The 23,183-nt window shown below is 35.2% G+C and overlaps 1 protein-coding gene across 1 annotated transcript in view; it reads left to right on the forward strand.

The window, feature by feature from the left end:
- LOC139730301 (phosphatidylinositol 3,4,5-trisphosphate 3-phosphatase TPTE2-like) overlaps window positions 1-17,362 on the forward strand; it is a 39,872-nt gene extending 22,510 nt beyond the window's left edge. Inside the window, exons 5-18 of the mRNA XM_071641178.1 lie at window positions 1,963-2,124; window positions 2,977-3,096; window positions 4,204-4,294; window positions 5,559-5,622; window positions 7,277-7,402; window positions 7,809-7,890; window positions 9,135-9,223; window positions 10,373-10,434; window positions 11,248-11,328; window positions 12,785-12,890; window positions 13,380-13,477; window positions 13,827-13,925; window positions 15,303-15,373; window positions 17,202-17,362. Coding sequence (XP_071497279.1) covers window positions 1,963-2,124; window positions 2,977-3,096; window positions 4,204-4,294; window positions 5,559-5,622; window positions 7,277-7,402; window positions 7,809-7,890; window positions 9,135-9,223; window positions 10,373-10,434; window positions 11,248-11,328; window positions 12,785-12,890; window positions 13,380-13,477; window positions 13,827-13,925; window positions 15,303-15,373; window positions 17,202-17,319 — 1,369 coding nt within the window. The 3' untranslated portion in view covers window positions 17,320-17,362. The remainder of the gene's footprint in view (window positions 1-1,962; window positions 2,125-2,976; window positions 3,097-4,203; window positions 4,295-5,558; window positions 5,623-7,276; window positions 7,403-7,808; window positions 7,891-9,134; window positions 9,224-10,372; window positions 10,435-11,247; window positions 11,329-12,784; window positions 12,891-13,379; window positions 13,478-13,826; window positions 13,926-15,302; window positions 15,374-17,201) is intronic.
- The last annotated feature ends 5,821 nt before the right edge of the window (window positions 17,363-23,183 follow it).

Consider the following 23,183-nt stretch of genomic DNA (forward strand, 5'->3'; position numbering starts at 1 on the left):
TAACTTACGGTATACATGTATGTGTCATGCGCCGATACTGGTATGTGGCTGGTGCATTCAGAATGCATGGTAACTGTGGAACCAGTACTAAATACTGTATCTGCTTTATAGTGACCATTAACATTTTGGTCCTAAGACCCTTAACAATATGAATAAATAGATATAAGAATAAATGTTCCTTCTCCTTTATCCCTACCCAAACCGCCATTTTTTGCACTTTTTTCCGTATTTTTTTCAAGTCATGTTAACTACTTCCATACTCTTAATAACAAGTTCTAGCTATCAATATGGTGTTTTCTTGCAACAATACAGCAATACAAATAACTTACATTATACATGGTTTACATATGTGTCATGCACTACAAGTATGAAAACCAAATGTTTATCAGCACTACAAAGCAGATATACAGTATAAGCACTGTACTGACTTCTGTTACAATGTACTGTACCATGCATCCTGAATGCACAAGCCACACTATATACCGATATGTGCATGACACATACAAGTATGTAAACCATGTATAATGTAAGCTATTTGTTATCATTCATTATCATATCTATTTATATTGTTAAAGGTCTTAGGACCAAAATGTTAATGGACACTATAAAGCAGCTACAGTATTTAATACTGGATCCACAGTTACCATGCATTCTGAATGCACCAGCCACATGACCAGTATTGGCATGACACATACATGTATACCGTAAGTTATTTGTATATTTCTTGCTGTATTGTCAGTAGAAAAACAAATGGATTGCTAGAACTTGTTATTAAAAGTATGGTAGTTAACATGACTTGAAAAAAATGCGGAAAAAAAAGGCAAAAAATGGCGGTTGGGGTAGGGGTAAAGGAGAAGGAAATTTAACCCTAAATATGGGAAAAAGGTTAGTTTTATGTAGAAGCTTAGGTTTTCCACTAAAATTATCATGATAATCCATTTCCTTGACCCCTAAAACATGGGGTTAGACACCAAAACCATCACAATAGACCGAAAAATAGCCGAGTTATGGCCAAAAATGTCTTTTTAAAGCCAAAACGGCGGCCATCTTGGATTTTTTACGATTTCGGCCGGGGCACCCCGGATTTTGCATTTTTTTCATTCTTTTTTTCAAAAATGGTGTCAGTAGGCAAAAAGTCATCAAACTAAGGTGTGATGAGCATGTTCTGAAAATATGACCTAAAATTGACCCTCTATAGCCCACCTCTATTAACAGTATTAGTTAAAAGTAACAATTTTTTGAAATTTCATATATAACATACATGAAAAATTGTGAGGGCATGACATCACCTACTTGCTCATTTGAATATTCATAAGGACTGGTCAAGATATGTATCCAAAAAAAAATGTGCAATTTCAAAATGTCATTTCATAACTGTTTCTTATGCAATTTTTGTCACTTTTTGGAACGTTTTGTAGGATTTTTTTTTCTCTCTTTCTTTTGGAGTTTATGTATTTTGGGGGTTGATTTCCTCTTTAAATGAGACCTCTATGATTTTTAGATTTTGCATGTGAGCATTTATTAATTGGTTGCACTGGGTACAGACTTTCAGTATTTGTACTGATTGTGATGAGGAATAAGAATGTTTACAAAATTCATATCAAATCACAATGAACGAGGATGATGACATAGCAGCTTCACATAAGAATACATGATTGGGTGCTCAAGGAAGCAGGACAAATGAAGAAAGCATGCATAAATTCTTCATAGGTGACCTTGTTAGGGCAAGTGGTATCATAATGGATTACATTGCTACATTTCTGAAATATGTGAGCCTTTATGTCATCATCTTCGTTCAGCATATTATGTTTTTCAGAGTATTTTGTTTATCTGCTCACTATCACTAACAAAATTTCACAAATCATGGCACTATCAGTTTATGTATGTCATGATGTGAAATTATATAAATTCTCTGGAATGTTCATTTGAATTTGTTAAAATTGGTCATTCTTCTTCCCACAGGTTGATTGGAGTGGTTCTAGTCTTTGTTGATATTGCGATCGTCATCGCAGACATCATCATCAATCCGCAGAAGGAGTCGACACTGGAAATCTACGACATCTTCTCACTCTGCATATGGGTGTACTTCTTCCTTGAAATTTGTCTTAGGATATTTGCTAAGGGGTAAAATACCATGATCCTTGTGAACATTTCTTTTTCTGCTATTTAGTTGCAATTAAGGCTCATGTTGACTGCCTAATGCTCCAGGGCCAATTTTTCTTTGAAGTAAGCAGTGTATATTTTTAAAGCAAAAAACAAGGCAAGTCGAGTTTACGAAATTATTTTCATATTTTTAATCAGCTTCCAAATATCATTGCCTACATTGTATAATCTTTTATCTGTTTATACATTGCTTGCATGAAATGACAGATACTTAAACAAAGGATAAATTAAAGCTTTGGGAATGTTGATCACATGCTTGAGTAAAATATGGAGGGGATATCATACAGAACTGCTCACTGCATCATAAACCCCTCAATTGTAATTCAGTGAGAAGATACCATACCCATGAAAAAGAGAGGGATATTTTAGGAGTATCTATGCACTTATATTTTTAATTGCTTAATCTGTTTAGAAATACTGTTCTTTTTCTTCATATCGTTTTCAAATAAGATATGGTAGACACTGAAAAAAAAAAAGTTGTACAGAGCACCTGTCCATTATTTCAATTAAAGTTGGTAGTATAGTATACCACGCAGTTGTCTGTGGCTGTCTTTCCTGTTGCATTTCATCTTTAGTCATGTAAGTTTTGAAAAGATTTGATGTTCATGAGAGATTTTCTATTATTATTCATATTAATTGTTTAGTTTTGAAGGAAAGAAATAATATAGTAATTCACTTCAATCAGTGCCTAGTCATACTTATTCTGCATGTAACAGTTTTATTGGTCAAATTGTCTATTATGGGAATGTGATTTCTTTTGTTTGGAGATTGATGGGAAACTCTTCATCAAGTTATTTGTTTCCTTTCCTACAGACGAGAGTTTTTCCGCAACAAACTAGATCTTCTCGATCTGGCAATTGTAATTATCACTGGAACAGTCACTTGGACGTACGTCATCGCTGACTTCGCAGGAGCAAAGTCAGATATAGGAAAGTGAGTAATGTCTTGATGGCTAATTGTGCCAGGAACATGTACGTCACCAATAACATTTAAATGATACAGCACAGTGACTTTAATAACCTCTTTGTCTCCCATGTGCACCATCTGTGTTTCCCTGTGATTAATCTTCCACCAGAAGGTCGTTTAATCATACAAAAGACCTTGTACTGAGGCACAGTAGGCTTCTGATTCTAATCCACGTTTGTCTATGCGAAAAAATGTGTACGTTGCATTATTTGTCAGCATCTTTGTGATGCTTTGTTTGAGTTGGCTATTTGCCTAAAGATGTAGGAACTGAAATTTGAACTGTCATATGTGATATCTGATGCAAAGACAAATGAATAATTCATAGTATTCTCTGAACTGAGATAATTGTAGGAAGGAAGAGACATCGTATCAATGCTTTCAGCTAGTCATGTGTTCAACATATTTGCAAACTTCATTTTCCTGAGAAAAATAGTTTTATCTCCACATTCCTCATATGTTTTGCCAACCTATGCCCTTTAATCTTTACATTGTGCTGTTTACAGTAAAATGCAGAAGTATGCCATAAGCTGTGATTTTTCATCTCTTAGCTGAATAGGGATAAATGAAAAAAAAATGGAGTAAAGACCCTCCTTTTAATAACACTGAACAGAATGAATATCATTAAACTGTTGTAAGTAGTTCCTGCTAAATGAATTAGATTTTCACTTCTGAATTTCCTTTTCAGGAACGAGTCTTGCTCTTTTGATGTTGGAATGGATGTTTAGCATAGCTTCAAATTCTATTAGAAGAAGCTTTGACAAGAAACTCATCAGTTTATTGTGATGTCACAAATGACTAAATGGTGTCATTGAAATTAGGAAAGCCTTATAAATGATGTTCATGAGGGACTTGCATTCATTCATCCAGTTATAGAGAAAGACATGCTATATGGACTGTTATGTCTTAAATGGTTGCATGGTTTTGTCTGAGGATAACAAATGATCAAATATTTAGATTGTTCTAGCTGCTTGGATTTAATCACCTGTTCAAGCTATTTTCAACCACACAACAGCACATAAGCATAGAATCATTGCATTATTGCATAGTTATTGCATTCCACCCATATTACTCCAGGATTGTGAATGTGTGTCGTGTCCTGCGAGTGTTCATGTTCGGCCGACTGATCAGCGAGCGACGACATGTTACCAAGGCATCCAGGAAACTGGTGAGTCATGTGATTTTGTGATTCCTCCGAGAGCTAAAAATACTCACATCCATATCAATTATAGTATCTTCCAGCAAACCGCAGCATTCAGTTCCCCAACCTTGGATGAGTCACCAAAAAATTGTGGGAGAAGATAGATTAAAGAGTCGCTATGAGAAAGTGATGATGCTGATGCTGATAATCATTATGTTATGGCTGAGATAATGATGATGATGATAATGATGGTTGTAATCATATGTAATTATGATAGTGATGACAAGCAATGGTGGATAACTTTAGGCCAATTCTTGAAGGACAAGATTTAAAGGGATGGTATAGGTATTGGTAGAGGTGAGGATTCAGCTTTTAACTTTTTGCGAGATACTTAGAAACAACTTTATGAAACATTATAGATCATACAACTCCAAGAGGAATTCAAAGTTTATTTGATGAATATCAGTTTTGAATGGATGACATATCCAGAAACAAAGTAAAACAAAGTGATCCTAATAAAAGGTGGGGACCCACCTTTCAGGGTCCCCACCTTTTATTCGGATGGCTTTGTTTTGGATATCTTAGCAATTTCATAACCAATTTTCATCGAATAAACTTCAAATTCCTCTTAGAATTATATGCTCTTTAATATCTCAGAAGAAGTTTCTCATTAGCTCTGAAAATCATCATCAAACAACATAGGAAACCTGAAGCCCCATCTCAATGGAAACTGTACCATCCCTTTAAGATTGTGCTAAGTGCAGCCATTTTGTGTAACGATTACAGAACATGATAAAAATTATGATACTTTGGGGAGAGTATTCAAAGCACAAGTTTGATCATATGGTAATTTCTCTTCAATGCTCATGTATGAGTGTGTTGTTTTTGCGACCACTTGAAAGATATACTGAAAAGCTTTCTTTCTTGATATCAAAATCTTCTGTGAAGATGATGTTAAAACTCATTTTCCTAGCTTTGTTTGACTTAGGAAAAAAATATTGCAAAATATAAAATCAAATGATTTTGTATAGTCACAAAAAAGTTAGCTCCCTCACGTATATTGCTTGTTGCTCCTACTGTACCTGGTTTTCCATCCATACATTGGGGGTATTTAACAAATAACTATTTCACCACAAGACATAATTGCATGAATTGATACTTTTAAGCATGGACTGTCATTAATTAGATATTGGGCAATGGGATTCATGTGTTATAATCTCATATTTCCTGTTGTGTATGCGTGCGTGGTGTGAATAAAATTTTTCTGTGTCCCTTTTACGTGGATGTTTAGGTTTCAGAGAACAAGAGGCGGTATAAAAAGGACGGCTTTGATTTGGATCTGACTTATGTCACTGGTAATGTCACACGTTTGTTGATATACGTCCTTGCTTGTTTGTCTCGTCATGTTTCCCTGTATGCATCAAACACCAATAAACATTCTTCTTTGAAATGTGACCAAACATCCCAATGTCTAGTCGGTAGCAGATCAGCAAATGCTATCAATCAATCTCCCTCTAATGTATGACAGAGATTCATGAATGTCTTAGGTCATAGGTCAATTGACCCACTTCCTGCCATGATTGATTTTTCATCAATGATCTACTTCCTGTTATTATCTGTCAATGTCAGACCCGACTTTTGCCTGAATTGGAAGTGCAGCTATCCCTCCCCCCCCCCCCCCCCAACCTTGCATCTTATCATGGTTTTCCCTCAGTTGGAAGTCAAGTTTAGGTTCACAAAATGCAGTTGATGATGCATGCTTCAGTATATTTTCCCAAAAAATTTTCGTGAGGTCATGGAAATGATCATGTTAATTTGTTTGGTATCAATTATTTTTGTGTATGGTGAACTTGAATTGATTACACTCATAGCATGCTATAGTAGATATAAGAAAGTATCTTTTGTCAAATATATCATTTCAATACTCGGTTTGGATGCATAATAGCTAGAGTGTCACTTAAATAAGGTACTCCTGTTCACTGGCTATGGTTTGAATAAACACTTTCTTTTTAACGAAAAAGATTTTTTTCACCTCTTAATTGTGTACTCTGGGTAATTGGGTGAAATCTGCTTAACCCGTTCAAAAAATAGTCCCAAGTATTCTCGAATTGGGGTAAAAGGGAATGTGTGTTATAGGAGAATCAGTCCATTTTTAATGGGTGAACAGACCTAGCTCATGTAGCTATTAGAGTGGATAAGTTGTTTCCAGTGATACATGCCCTATCTATGAACGGGAATAGACAATGTCGTTGGCTAAGAGGATCTGAGCTGACCAAATACTTCCCCTCTGAGCATTGAAATACAGTTCCCAGGGCCCCTAGGTCTTATTTGCTTATGCCACAGCCACAAGGCTGCACCTAAACAGAACTTCCTCTTAACAGGAATCACAGAGTATGTGATAAATCCTGCAGTATTCACTCCTATCCTCTTTAATTGCTATTAGCTTACTTTAACCTGTTGAAAACGAGTCCCGAGTATACTTGGGCTGCTGTCTATGGGAAATGCATGTTGTAGCAATATCAACTCGTACTCAATGGGTAAATGAATAGCAGTGAACAAATTCTTGCAGAGGAAAAAAAAAACATCAGAGGTGATTTCAAGGAATTCAAAGTGGCTGGCAGAAATGAGATGTTGCAGACAGACAGTGCATCAAATATGGAAGGAATTACAGAATAATAACAAATGATAATATCATATGAATTCATGATATTTTGTACCTTCTAAATTCATTTAGTGTGAAGAATGTTTTAAGGAAAATCTGAGAGTGCCAAATGTTCCCATGTCACCAAAGGTCATCAGCTGGAAGGAAACTACCAAAAGAAAGTCCTTTCTGTAAATTATTATGGATCCATAGTAAAACATATTTAAAGCTTTGGTACATGGTCATGTCCAGACTGATATAAAGTAAAGATTTATTGACCAACAAATGACCTTACAGACTGAAAATTAACTTTGCCAAGAATGATGAGACATGTTGTCAAAATAATTCTTCATGTACCTCACCATCAGATCGCATTATAGCATCATCATTCCCATCGTCGGGCAAGCAGTCGATATATAGGAACCCTATCACAGAGGTCTCACGTTTCCTGAACACCAAGCACCCGAACCACTACAAAGTCTTCAACATGTGCAGTAAGTACTTCACAGCTGTGTGAGATGAAATGAAATAAACTGAAATGGAAACTGATTATTTTGTTGTCTTTTGATATGTTTGATATATTGAAGCTGAAAAAATCCTTCAGAATAAAGCAGTGTGGGGTCAATGCATTTTCATTGAATATGCTATTTTATAGGCATTATTGCTACAGAATTACAACAAAATATATTTATGATAATATACCATTGTATGAATGATATGAAGTATGAATTTTTAATTGTATTGATGAAATGATAGGTGAGAGTTTAAAGGTCATATAACTGTAGATGAATTGTCAACTGATATTAGACACAAGAAACATGTTTCTCCCCCTTTTATCAGTACATTCCAAATCACAGTGAGGAATTCACAACAGTCCTTTTGAAATTGTTCATTGCACAGGTGAGCGTCACTATGATGAGTCCTACTTCAACTATCAGGTGGTGCGGGTGCAGACAGATGACCACAATGTACCTCGACTAGAGTGAGTTATATTTCTTATACTTCACATAAGACATATCCTTCCACAGGGAACTCTTTCCAGTAAATATAAATTGTGTTCATACACCTACCGTAACTGGCTGGACAGATAGATGATAACTGTATATAGATTGGTAGATATAGATAGTAACATAGATTGATATGTAGGTAGGTAGATAGATAGATAGATAGATAGATAGATAGATAGATAGATAGATAGATAGATAGATAGATAAGTAAATAAATAAATAAAAAGATAAATACATAAATGAATACATACATACATAGATACATACATAGATACATAAATGAATAGATAAACTAATAAATAAATAAATAAATAAATAAATAAATAAATAAATAAATAAATAAGTAGGTCCAGTGTACTCCAGTCATAATGAACGTGGTCAACACAAAACTCTTTTTACGATGAAGTAAACATGCAGGTCCAAACATTGTTTTCTGTATCTTTATAAACTTTATAGTTTGGCTTTTTTATCAAAATGTCAATAAAATGAAATTAAACTGCTTGTCCTGAGGACTTTAATATAATGGGAGTTACCTGTGAGTAGAGATAGATAGATAAGTAGATAGATTGATAGATAGATAGATAGATAGATAGATAGATAGATAGAGATAGAATGATAGATAGAAATATGGATAGATGCATATATGGATAGATAGATATATGGATAGATATATGGATTGATAGATATATGGATAGATGGATATATGGATATATAGATATAGATAGATATATGGATAAATATATGGATAGATAGATATGTGGATAGATAGATATGTGGATAGATAGATATATGGATAGATAGATATATGGATATATGGATATATGGATATATAGATATATGGATATATAGATATATGGATATATAGAAGAGAGAGAGGAGAGCTTCATCCTCCATTCAAAATTATAACAAACTCACTTAGTTAAATGAGTCAATAAGTAAAGAAGATACAACTTCTGACCTTTTTTTTTCAGACCATAAATCTATTTTTTGCTTTTTAATAGCCGCAATGAAATTACATCTGCGGTTATTTGACCAATTCATTTCCTTTGTTGATTCTACTGTTTGTAAATACTTGAGTCATGAACTTCCTTGCTATAAATTCATTACTGATTCAATTAAGTACTGAGGTTAACTCTCAACTTATATGTGAGGTGGAGGAAATGACATAGATATTGAAGAAAGTTATATTTGTGGTTTCATGATCATATTTTCTGTTCAGGCAGCTGATGAGATTTGGTAAAATAGCCAAACAGTGGATGGAGTCTGACCCTGAAAACATCATATTTATTCACTGCAAAGGAGGCAAAGGTGAGGATGCAAATGATAGGTAGGCAAACTTCTTAACAGTCTTTGTAAGAAAAGAAAAGAGAATGTACTATCAATCTATTGACCGATTCGGGTTCGTTGAGGGCAGCAGACATTTCATGGCACTGGGCGCAGCCATAGTGGGTGTCTCAGCCGACCCCCCCTGCTCTCCCCCACCCCGGGCAACATGTTTATCACGCACTTGTAACAAAGGTTCGCGCACTAAGCAAGCATTCGCGCACTCAGTACAAGACGCCCATTGGCTAAAGCAGTTTTTCATTCTACGCGCGTGCTAATGTAGGGAGAGGGGTGGGGAGTGGGAAGGGGGGTCGGCTGAGACATCGAGTAATGGCGCTGCCCATGCCAAAAATACACATAGCGCGTCACAGAATCGGTCAATAGAGTGGTGTGAGGGTTTAGACGTTGTTACTTCATCATATAGCAATTCTGTAGATATCTGATGGAATGGATTGTTTTAGACATGTTCAATTGGATTTTTGTTGTTTGGCAGCAGTACATTTAATATGAAGTGAGTATCCAGCATGTTTGGTATGCTTGTCTTTTTCTGTTGTTAGTTTGTTTTCAGAAGTAAACTTATAGCTAGATTCATGTTAACTTTCTAGGAAAAAAGGGATATAGGAAATATATATTTGAAAAAAAAGAAAAAGAATGATGCTGCAATTTTCAGTGCCAGCCATACATAGATGACTCCAGCCAGAACAGCTTGATATGAATTGGTATATAATCATCTTTCTAAATTTGTAAATCACCAGAAATACCCACTTTTAGTAACATGAGTTTTACTACATTGTCCAGCAGTTTTCTAAATCAGTACTAAAATGTAGTTAAATCTTCAAGAACAAAAAGATCAATAATGAATTATTTGATATTAAATTGAATTGTTAGCTATATTCAAAATGAGTACAAAATACAAATTGTGATATGGAGAATATTTGAAGTTAATTCATGGGTACTTAACTATCATTGGTTTGCTGAGTTTTGTGATATGTGTACAAAATTGACCAGCAACACTGTATTTTTTGGCTAACCAGCAAATTAGTATTATGGTATTTAAGCTGTAAACAATTTTTGTCAATGATACGTACCTTGTGAATGCGTTTTCTTTTACACTCTTGTGCATCGATGTCAAAGGTCGTACTGGGACTGCTGTCTGTACATGGCTGTTGGAGAGTGAGGCTTTCAGGACAGCAAAGGTGAGGAGATGTGTAATATACCGTGAGTGTTAGAAAAATTTGATAGCTAACTTTGGATAAATTGAAACAAAATTACTTAACTTCGAATCAATTGACTTTGATATGATTTTGAATGGTGTATTATTGGTTCATTAGGCTTGTAACATACCAAAAACAGGATAAGTTAACTTTCTATGAATTGGATTTGATGTATCTTTTAGGAGTGTCACTTTGGCTCATTACCCGTATAGAATCTGAATGATAGAGAGGTGGAGTTTAACAAGAGCTAGAAATATTTGATGATTATAATTTTACAATCTGACTGAAAGGTGGGAGACAACTTATGATAAACAGGCAATAGTATATCTATAAAAACTACTTTTACGTGGATTAAACAATGAGCAAGTGGATTTGCTGTACATGCTTTCTTTCATTTGCAGTATTAATCTTAACCCGCTGAGGACGGGCTGATTGTGCTACAACACTCATTTCCCAAAGACACTTGCCCGAGTATACTCAGGACTCGTCCTAAACGGGTTGAAATACTATAAGGTTTAACTTTTGGTCAGACTTTTCCTGAATGACATATGCATGTGTGACCATGGTTTCTACATCTTAGCACAAGATCCTTGTAAAACAAATAAAATGTAAAATTTGGTACTAATTGACCTTCATGATATACAGAAGAAAAGTGATCATATTTTTTGCCTGAATGAAATATTCAAGTTAAACCCAAAGTTCTGACTATTGAATGTTTAAGCATAAATGAAGATGGAACCTTTGATATTCGATACATTGTACAAGTGAATATTCTCAAAAATGGTTTGCCAACAGGAGAGTCTACAGTATTTTGGCAGCCGGAGAACAGATCTGGATGAAGGAGTCAAATTTCAGGGAGTCCAAACACCAAGCCAGGTGTGTATCAATGTGAATTGCTTAAATACTGCATATCTGCAGAATTTTTTTTCCTTAATCATTTCCTCTATTTCCATGTAAACCATGTGGCATATATCAGGGCTCCACACTAACTTTTATTTTTGGTGGCCCAAAGGCAAACATCCGACCTTTTTTGGTGGCCCGATCAGGCCACCACATTCTTCAATTCTGACATTTTGGTGGCCCGACGTTCATTTTTAGTGGCCCCAGGCCACCGGGCCACCGTTAGTGTCGAGCCCTGCATATATGCACAAGTATACCAGAATATGTCCTTTGCTTACTATTGTGGGCAAGTTATGATGTAATGTCTCTCTGCTGAATGTGTAAATTGTTATAATTTGTATGTTTGTAAAGTAAGTCTGTTTGATTATGTATGCATATGTCACGTTTAGATTTACTATGAAAATCAGTATTGTGTATTTTTGTGTGAATGGATGAATTGATATATGACTGTAGTTTGTGTGTGGTATTAATGTCAAGTGCTCCAGTAAAATTCTCGCTTTTGATTTATCTGAATTCATGATGTTGTTAAAATTGTTATTGTCCTGAGCCATGAGATATACTAAAATTAATATGCATCTTATGATATTCATTTCATATATGTATAGTCTTTTTGAACATATCTTGCTCACTGAGGTGAAGATCTTTGAATATCAAAGAAAATAAACACATTATTCGTAAGTAGATGAAAAATGTTCCAATGTTCAGTGTTCGCTACAGCCTTCAAGTCGCAGAGCTTAAACAAGCCTTGTTCACCTTTTCATTCATTCATTCATTTTATTTCACCACGGCACAAGCTTCACCTAAGACTTTTCTTCGACATGTCCATACACAGATGAAATGAAAAAAAACAAAACAAAACAAAACAAAACAAAGATACAATGATGCAGTCTTACAAAGTAATACACATTCATGCACATAACAAAATCTTCTAGCCAAGGAGGCAGGCTGTATGTTTCTAAAATGTGGGGACATGGATCCCTCATCAGTTGATAATTGATATGAGCTCTATCCTCTGAATGTTTGTGCAAGAAGTTTCTCAAGTTGCAGCTTGGGAAGTGACAGGCTTCTCACGTAGTGTCATTCCACATGGCATATTATCTCACAGACACCGATCACACGTTAGCATGTATTGCATATCTGCCTCACAATTGTTTCCGTTTGAAAGCTCATTAGTGGAATCAAATAACCAAACAGTAGAAGAGCTAAATATGAAAAAAAAAACACCAAAATGATTGACTGAATTATTGTCTCTTTAGTAACCTTATCAATGTTGAAGCATGTAACTCTTTGCACTATTCTGTATTTAATGTACATTTCCTTGCCTCTGCACTTCAATTTTGCCATGTTGCTTGCTGTAGGATGGTAGTAGTTTTGCATTTATTTGACATCTTTATAATGCAGTCTATTTCTGTCTGTTTGATGTATATTGCAGAGTCGGTATGTCCACTACTTTGAACAAGTCAAGTTCAAATTTGGGGGACAGATTCCAGAGCCCAAGGACTTGGTCATGCAGAATATCAGAATCAAACACCTGAGAGGTGAATATTTTTATGACATCAGGTTTCCAATAATTTTGGCAATATCTTAATTTTCATCTATGCACATTCAATTTTAATCCACCTCAGTTAAATTGATGAAAAAGCCATTCTGTTGCATTTTACAATGCAATATTTTAGGCATATTGGGTATAATTATTTGTCATGAAGAATGAATGAGACTTTCTTCAGCTTTTCCTGATAGCAATTTCAGCCTTTTTTTGTCCTTGTCACCCAATATTATTCATCACAATATGTAGGTATGAAAGCTGTGTGCAACAAGTGTTTTGGGTAATATGCTAAAGAAAAAAAAAATTAGAATAAATTTCAATGTCCTTAATACTTATTTGATTATGATCAGATTTTATGTGGGCAGTAAAAGTCCGTAGCTCAATCAAATGAAGGGGTCTTTGTCTCATTGATTCTGATATCCTGTTCGTATTTCTAAAGTCTATTTTATCATCTTCTGAATCATGCGTTTGTCTTATGTAGGCCTTGGTAAGGGTGATGGCCGTGACCTTTACTTCGAGGTCATCTGCAGCAACAAGAAGATCTTTGACTGCCAGTTTGAGAATGGTCTTAACTGCCAGGTAAAATGAAGTGGAAAAGTCTTTTCTCTCTGTTGGATTCTTTGCCATTTGCTTAAATTCTTTTATGTATATGCCATGTATTTTGCAGTGGTTTTGGTGTCATAGATTTCACAAGTTGATTGATATTTATTAAAGTAACAACTTGTTAAAGTATAACCCAGAATACTTAAAGGCAATATACATTGTATGCAAGTGTTGTATTGCAGATAATTTCTTTAATGTTGCTTTTGTTATTACAAGCAGGAAAACTTATGGTATTTTGATAAGATATACATGTACTACATTAAGATAAGAGTCTTTTGTTTGCGTGATAAGGATATTGAAAGCCTTTTTCTGCTCTGGCCCACAGGTAATCTATGACCCTGCGTCAGACTGTTTGTCGGCTCGCATCAACCACTGTCCTGTGCTACACGGTGATGTGAAGATCAGGTTCAAGTCGACCAGCAGGGTGAGTGAAAGATACTGTGACACAGCGAATGTCCTGTCTTTGAAGATGAGTCCTAATAAGGATACTTGGGCAGGTTTTTAAAGAGGAAATCCAGTCAAAATATAAATTAGTCTGATAAAAAAGAGTAAACTCTTATGAATTCAACGGTAAAAAATTTGACTGAAATCGGATGAAAAATAAGGAAGTTATGACATTTTGAGGTTTTGCTAATTTCTGCAAAACAGTTCTTGTACAGTGGACATGAATATGCAAGTGAGTGAGCTAACCATGTCATATCCTCACAATTTTCCATTGATCGTGTACAAAAAAAATGAAGAAAATTCAATGTTTCTGTCATTGTGAAGTCTGAAACATGTTATTTCGGTTGAATAACTTCAGAATTGATCAGTTAGATATACAAGGATCTGAGCCTCAGGCATAATTGCATTTGATTGAAAAACTGGAAATGTCAAAATTTTATGTACAAACTATATGGTAAGTTGTGAGGGAATGACATGCTCACTTTTCCATTTGCATATTCACATTGACTGTTCAAGAACTGTTTCCCAAAAAAATAGCGAAACTTCAAAATGTCATAACTTCCTTATTTTTCATTCGATTTCGATCAAAATTATTTTACTCTTTCTTATCAGACTAACTTATATTTGGACTGGATTTTCCCTTTAAGGGAAATGTGAGCTATATAGCAACATCAGCTCTTCCTCAACAGGTAGATGGGGAAACTAATAGTCACCATGCAACTGCCTTTGCAAACATTTTCTCAAATGTTGCTAGATGTTGCTAGTTGTTGCTAAACATAGTTAAAAGTCGCTAAATGTTGCTAATGGCAGAGGTGAACCCTGATATTCACCAACATTTTGAAAAAAAAAAAAATTGGTGAATCAAAAAATCGCAATATGTTCGTACTAAGCATTTACCGCTCAGTAAGATACCCCCTTACTTTACGCTCAGTAAGATACCCCCTTACTTTACGTTCATTTCAGTATGTTGATCAATTTCATGTATTTGATATTTATTTGATATCTTTGTATCCAAATCTTTCAAACAGTGCATCGCAATATAGCATTAAGAAACTCAAGCAGTGCAGGAGAATAAAATAGACACAGTTTCTCGCTGCTCTCAAATGATTTATTTCTATTATTTTTGTGAAAGAAATGCATTTATGATAAGAAGAGACAAATTGATAATATAATCATGAGAGTTATATCTTGTTGTTTTCTTCTTTTTTTTGCATATTTTTCAGAAAAAAGTGAAGGGAAAGTATTATATCTCATTTCTAGGATCACTTGAACTGTGTACTGTTTTTCTACATTGCACAGTCCATTTACATTATTCTTAAGAGACACTGAAGTTACTTCCTTATTTCTTGAATTACAGAAAGTTCCTCAGGACTATGACAATTGTGCCTTCTTCTTCTGGTTCCACACGGGTTTCATCAAAGATAACAGGTGTGGTTTTTGGATATTATTCATTTGATTTCTCTTGCATCTTTTTTTATTCCTGATATCTACATGTCTTCAATCCCACTCTTTCTTGCTCTACATGTGCACACACACTTACACACAAGCATGCAAACATGATGATAGTAATTTATGCACATATTGGTCATTATGTATGTTTATATGTGTGTCTCTATGTGTATGTGTGTCTATGTGTGTAGAGCAAGAAAGAGGTGAATACATACATGTGTGTGTGTGTGTGTGTGTGTGTGTTTTATGTGTGGTGCGTTGATGATTTGAGTCAATGCAAACTAACAGCACAGTAGAAGTTTCTTGGAAATAAAGAAATTGAGGGAATTGACTGTTTTACATTTAGTTTTCTCAAACACAAGTATTTTTCAGAGTTCCCTTTTTTTTCTTAAATGAAGACAAATAAATAGATTATATTAAGGCCATCAAATTAATGTAGGGTTGTAATAATTTACCAGTGATCACTTAATTCAAGGCTGAGGGAATTACAGTTGCTGAATCAACCAAAATATGATATTTGTGATACTTCTAAACTTAATGCCAGAGTTGTAAGGCAGTGATATTGTCCTCATATAGTTTGCAATTATGCTTGAAGAAGATATCAATGTTCCTTGAAAAGAATAGATTAGAAAGGATTTGACTTCCAAAACTGCCTCCTTTTATTTGTGTATGCCATTTCTTGCAACCTCCACTGTTTGATTTTACTGCAGGTATCTAGTCACATTGTTCAAGTCACCCTGAACACAGAGTGATGTGACACTTTGAATATTAGTCTAGATTCTAGACTCTTTTAATGATATCTTTGTTTGAGCTGCTTAACCTCACTGTATGCATCAAGTCAAGTGATGGTGAGGTCCCGAGAACCTGCCGGCCCAGAGGGAAAAAAAAGAAAAAGAGAAATCCAGACTGACTGCTCTCAACTGACAACCTTCCGTCGAATTTTGAGGGAGTGCATGCGTAAATTACAAGTGCGAGAACTTTTGACCTCTGTCATCAGTGGAGAGCAATTGGCCCGGGATCCTTTTTTCTGTGGGCTGACAGGTAATTGGAATCCCAGCTCGACTTGACATGGACAATGAGGTTTAGCAGCGGCTTTGGCAAATAGAAATGTCATAAAAAGAGTCCAAAATCCTGCCTGTGCTCAATAAATTCTGAAAGAATAAAGATACACATTTTTTTTTTACAGTACTTATACATTTAGTTAAAGACTGTTGTTTTGAAAGATAGGGAAGAAAAAAATGTTAATGGACACAGAGTGGTCAAAAGGTCAGACATTTTTTTCCACAGTAGGTGGGTCTTCATCAGCTCGAGCTTGAAGAATAGCGAGCTTATGGGGATCAGAGAAATAAGCCTGAAGTCAGCTGAAATGTGCAGTCGCGTCTTCACCAGCTCGAGCTTCAGGCATGGCACGGTCGGGTGTATAAGCTCGATGCTGGCGCAAACACACTCCGACCCGACTGCCTACATTCCTGTGTGGTGCGCAACGCATGCAGTGCTGATGTTTAAGCTCGAGCTGATGAAGACGCGTTAAGATTAGCGCGCTATTTTGCAAATAAGCTGGCTATTCTGCAAATAAATCCAAGATTTCTTTGGCTTATTTCCATTTGGAATAGCTTGCTATTTCGGTCTTCATTGCAAAATTAGCAGGCTATTTTCTGATCAGGCTAATTCTTTGGATCAGAAATAATGGGCTATTCTTCAAGCTCAAGCTGATGAAGACCCACCTAGTGTGTACTGGTTTTAAGATGACTGGGGGAAAAAGATATTTTCTTCTCACTTACACTTTCCTTTTTTCCTGATCATTCAGGATTTTCCTGCCACGTGATGAGCTGGACAATCCACACAAGAGCAAGGCGAGGAAAATCTACTGCGACGACTTCAGCGTGGAAGTGCAATTTACTGAGGCGACGGAGTCCATTGCATAAACTTTAGAACAATTTCATCATCTCCAAGGGGTCAAAGGTCAGATGCAGCAAAGTAAGGATTGAATCGAGGATAAGAGGGGGCCTGTTTTGCATTTTGAAGGCCCTTTTGATATATCTTAAAAGGGTAAATCTTATAGTTCAACTTTTATTTGCCAAATTTTAGTTGGAATTAATTCAACAACAAGAGGAAATGTAAGAGGACCAATATACCATCTTTATCCACTAGCCCTCAGTGTCACTGTACTTCATCGAACAATTTAATATTCAATAGATTTATCCTTTTTTCTTGCTCTCACAATCTCTCTCTCTTTCCTTCACGGTGTCAGTGTCATAGAACACTAGAACTCTTGAATGATATGTGCTGTAAAAGGAAACATCTGTTTTATGAGACCAATATGATACCAGGTGCTCTATATATTTTGAAAAACAAAACAAACAAACAACAAGGTATCTATACTTGTTACCTCGTGCTGTATGAGTGCAGTGTGAACAATGTAGTAAGAGTGACTTTATTTCATGATTAGGCTGTGATCAAGTCATTCTTGAAAATTTTTCAACTGCGGAAGATGACTGTAATTCAGCTCATATGCATCATTTTGTGAAAGAGTAAAATTAGGTCTCACTATGCTAATGATTTGTTAATATCTCTGTGTCCTTTCCCGAGATGACTTGAAACTTGTGTGCAGAGATATTTTTTTTTTGTTCACATTTGATGTAGTGTAGGGAAACATAGAGAAATCTTTACCACACAGTGTGGAGTTATGGGTTCGCCTGAATGTATGGCATTACTCAAAGAATTGTTCACAGTAGATAGGGTATGTGAGGGTACAGTGGAAAGTATTTGAAATAAGCAGTGACTGAATGAAGATTCTAAGCTAAACTTTACTGAAAGTTTGAATTTGGTCTTTATATTATGAGAAGAAATGTAGCCTTACAAATTTGCAATCAGTGTGACTGAACATACAGGATAACTCATAACTCATTTGGTGGATCCACACTTGTAAACTTCTTCTTCTTCTTTGTAGGTGAAATGAGGTGAAAAAAAAAAATCTTGTTAAGTAGACTCTATGCATTATTATATATGAATGGAGAGTGCTAGAAATAATTCTGGAGGTTGCACAGAATTAAGGTTCACAATTTTGACAATTTTCACAAACGTGGACCAATAAAAGCCAACAACATCAACAGAAGCCTAACTGAGTACCTGAACTGCACTCTACAATTTTTGACTGTACCTGGTAGTCACTCTGCATGGTCGTAGTCACTATCAGGAATATGGTGCTTGTGTAATTACTTGTGCGGTGCAGATTTGAAACTTGTAAGTTTGTGCACATGTGCTGACTGTAATATTACACACCTTACTAACCCACAATTATAAGTATCACCGAGTACGCTTGCACAAATGGCTGTGCTGCTTGAATTGTGCGCATAGCTTTTAATAGGGTGGTGCTGATTTTTTTTTTTTTGTAAACAGATGGAATAGAAGGTAGTTCAAGCAAGGTACACAATTTGTGTGATATCATGATCAGTATTGATTTTTTTTTTCATATATATTTTATCTTGTCAGATTGTGTGCTTGCCAGACACACAAGCATGATTGTATGGTACAGTGTAACAAAAAACAATAACTCTTTATGTGCCATGGTGGAAACCCCCTGTGTGCCACGTTATTCTGAGACACGAAGGATAGTCATGCTTTGAGAAAGAATTCGGTTTTTCCTATTTGTATAACTTCTACAAATTTCTATTAAGGTGGACATAATAGTGAGCAAAGTTAAAGAGGAATGCCAAACTTTGCTTCGATATAAATTGTATGACAAATCTATTTTCAATTTTTCTTTTGAATGACCAGTTGCTACATTACTGTAAAGGCATGACTTTTGCACATAAAACCGTGACAGAAACTTAGAATGTACACGCAAATCTAGTTGGGAACACCGCTTGATAGTCAATCACCACATAGAATGCAAGCCGTATGTGAGAGGAACAAAAGCGCGAGAAATGATTTCATTGTACCGCGGGATTAGCGATTTATCGATCGGTTTAAGCGGCTTTATGTGTTGAGCAGAATATGCGAAGTCGGCACGCCGTCGACTGAGTCGGACGTGCGAACGTGGCACATAAAGAGTTAAACAAAAACTATTCTCAGTTTATGTATCATGCTGTAACCCCTAAAGTCAGGAAGCCCAGAAATTTCCAGACTTTCAGGAGTTGAAAGAGTGTTTTACACTTTGGGTCAAATACCCCATTTGCTTTATCTTGAAACATTAAGTTGCTCTTGGATTTTGTAATCTCATTTGCTTTTATGCTAGAGGAATCTTCTTCAAGTGACCTTAGCATTCCCCAGTTTTGACTGAGAAAAGGTCAACTTGGGATCAATCGCAATAGTTTGCAATGAAGGCCAAACAATCTTAGTGCAGAGACTGTGCAATGTGGTTGTTATATGGATGTTATCATAGATTATAATTGTGTATTTTCTCTACCAGAAATATGATCATGAACTTGTCTCAAATTGACTTGGGATTCTACCTCATCAAACCACGAAATTGCTTGCCAACTATTGGATGACCGTATTATGCAAAATCACATTTGCCAGTGAATAAGTTTGAAAAGTTTTGTATGTGAGGGAAAGTTGCACTTAAAGGTCACAGATCATGATATATGCTTTATGTTGTAAAAGAGTTTTATTCATATATAGACATATATTTCATGGTTTTCATATTGTGTAAATTGTCCAGCAAAATGCAATCTCAAGTTTTTTATAAAGCTGATAATTATTGTGGAATACATTGTCGTCGATGATTTGGGTTGCTGCTTTGTTTATAAGTTATGTAAGATGAAAACTCAATCATAGCAGCTTTATATAAGCAATGATGTCTTTTGTGTGATATGATCATTTATTCATAATTTATTTACATTTTTCATCTTTTCCACCTTCATTGTATTCATTTCCATCTCAGCTACAGCTGAATTTGCTATGGTCACAATGCATATTGATTCCTTGTAGAAATATGAAGATATTATGTTCACACATATGAATTTGCAAGATCTACTTGTATTGCTGTATGTGATCTACCATTAATTTGCAATTTGAAAAGAAGAAACATTGTTTATTGGTTGCTGTTTTGTGAGATTAAAGATACAAATTGAAGTTGTATATTTTTCTTTTGTCAAATGTGCGAAATCTGAAAATGGAAAGAGTTGTACATAGATACAGTATAATAAGATATGACGCATACAGAGAACCACCAGATGTTTTATTTTGATGCAATATTTTCAGTATACACATATTATGCATTTACATTATTCAGTTAATTTATTACATGAGATATATATACTGGTAGCAATTGATCATTGTCAAATTATATTTCAACACTACGTGTATGTAATATGCTTTTGAATTTCAGAATAAAGTAGGCCTACTGATTTTGATAATAAAAGATAATTCACATGAGAAAGGCTAATTTACCAAGCAAACTCAAGCTTGCCAATACTCATTTTTTTTCCACACATCAAACTGAATATCTACTTATAGTCTTATTTTAACTGTTCTGTGATACGGAGGTTCTATTGTTAATATAAAAGCTTTTTACCTTACTTGATTGCTCTAATTGAAAAATAACATTATGATTTGTCATTCGAAATTACAGTCAACCTTGTTTAAGTTGACCTCGCATAAGTCAAATAATCGCCTAAGTGGAAGGACTTTTCAAGTCCCCTTCTCTTTAAATTCTATTGATTTCATTTGCTCATAAGTCAGATTTTCTCTAAGTCAAAGCTGTTTCTTCAGTCGAAAAAGATTCAACTTAGGCAAGGTTGACTGTATATGCCCTTCAATTATTGTGTTGATGAGAGCTTCTGGATTAGAAATTAATTGTGATTAACAATCTGAAAAGTAGCAAAAAGCCTGTTTTTTTTTCCATTAGAAATTCCCGTGCATTGATCATCAAGATTTGGTATGTCTGTATGAGAGAAGATAGCATGCCAGCAAACCTATAGATTTGTGGACAATTTCAAGTAAGAGCTTCAGAAAGGTAAAAAAAAAGAGTGATATTCGCATGGAGGTGCATACAGGGCAGCCTGTAAAGGCAAGACATTCAGAGTCCCCATCCAAAATGTGTCTGTTAGCAAGTGTTGTCCTGCGGTAATGACAATTGACTTTGTGTGTGATTTTAAAAGAAAAATGCTCGTGGGTGTGTGTGTGTGTGTATGTTTGAGTTTATGATCTTACTTATCTGCAATATTATTTCTGCAGGACTGGTCTGTATACATACGTGTACCTTGCCAGATAGATCACACAGATAAACAGATTGACAAATTGTCTATCATTCCCTCCATTGGTAATACTTGATAGTATGCACTTTGTAAGTGTGTGGCTTCTCTGTATTTTGTTTGATTTGCCTCAAAATGCCGTCTTTTGGAGGCGTTTGCCAAAATTTATGTTTAATAACCAAATGCATGCATGCACAGTGTAAATAGAGAAAAGTTATATTAGATATGTAGCTGTAGTTTGCTAACATGAGATAGCATGTTTTATTCAGTGGAATGGAATTGGACATAAATTAGGCTATTAAAGAATCTTGAAACAATGTTACTATGTCTGGTACAGTGTACTGTGAGGGATCAACTCAGTGTGTGGTAATTATTCAGTGCCATGCAATGTATGTGCAGTACATGTACAATGTATTACATATCCAGATCTTCCTAATAAAGCAATTCTCATCTGTGTGTGCCAAATAAAGCCTGCTCCTGAAAAATGTTATGTTTTTATCTGTCTTGTCAGGGGTTTGTTTGTTTGTTTTTTGTTTTTGTAGATCTACTGATTTGAGCAAATACTAGTACCAGTTTGCCATATGATTAAAATGTTTGCAAACTTGTCTAGAAAGAATCGAATTCGAAACAACCAGAAAGTATGTTCCGAGCTTGCCCATCATAGCAACAACCTCATGTCTAAGTCCACATACATGTACCAGTACAATTTACTGCACTGAAACAAACTTCTACCTGTTTTTCTAAAGTCTCCCAATACATTGTATGCAATCCACCTGTTGTGCATTAGTTTGAGCCTTCTGGTCATCAGAAATAACCTAGGAAGTGGGAAATAAAACAATAATATGGTATACACCCATATTCTGCAGACAGAATACCAGAAAATGTGTCTTCGTAACCCCTTTCAGTATGTAGAACAAAAAGTTACATTGTAACTTGACAGTACAGAGAAATCATGTAATGCACAAATGACAAACGCACACTAGATTCAAAGTCTGTATAGTCTCTTTATTATCATTTTTTTTTTTTGTGGTAATCTTATCATTGCTACTTCTGTGACAAATCGCAGTCTCTTATGTACAATTAATCATTTGCACCACCAAAAACACTCAGGTCGATGATAGTACAACCATTGTTCTTGCACAATTCATCAATGTAAAATGGCACAATTCATCGATGCGAAATTATTAATGTTTTTTTTTTTTCACTAATTGAGCTGATTTTTAATACAGAGGACATGTTCATACATTGTCTTTGTTAATTTTGTTTTTCCTTGTTTGTTTCACTTATTCTTTCTGATTGTCCTTTAAATTCTGAATTCTTTTATTAAATATTTCATACATGGTAAAAATGGGTACTTTTCAGCTCAAGGTCATACATAACTGGTGATTGGAGGCTTTTAGAGTAATTATATGTCATTCAGGGTAAGTATAATGGCATTCACAGGGGTTATATGGCATCACTTTTTTTCTCACATATAATTTCCTTGACTAGAAGCTAGTTATTTCACTCACACATTCAAGGTACATCAATGTAAGAGAAACATTACCTTTTAAACCGTTGAGGACGGACTGATTTTGCTACAACACACATTT

Source organism: Diadema antillarum, unplaced genomic scaffold (genome assembly GCF_040938485.1).
Source record: "Diadema antillarum isolate AM-2024a unplaced genomic scaffold, OU_Dant_1.0 seq00000301_RagTag, whole genome shotgun sequence".
In the NCBI taxonomy this organism is placed as follows: Eukaryota; Metazoa; Echinodermata; class Echinoidea; order Diadematoida; family Diadematidae; genus Diadema; species Diadema antillarum.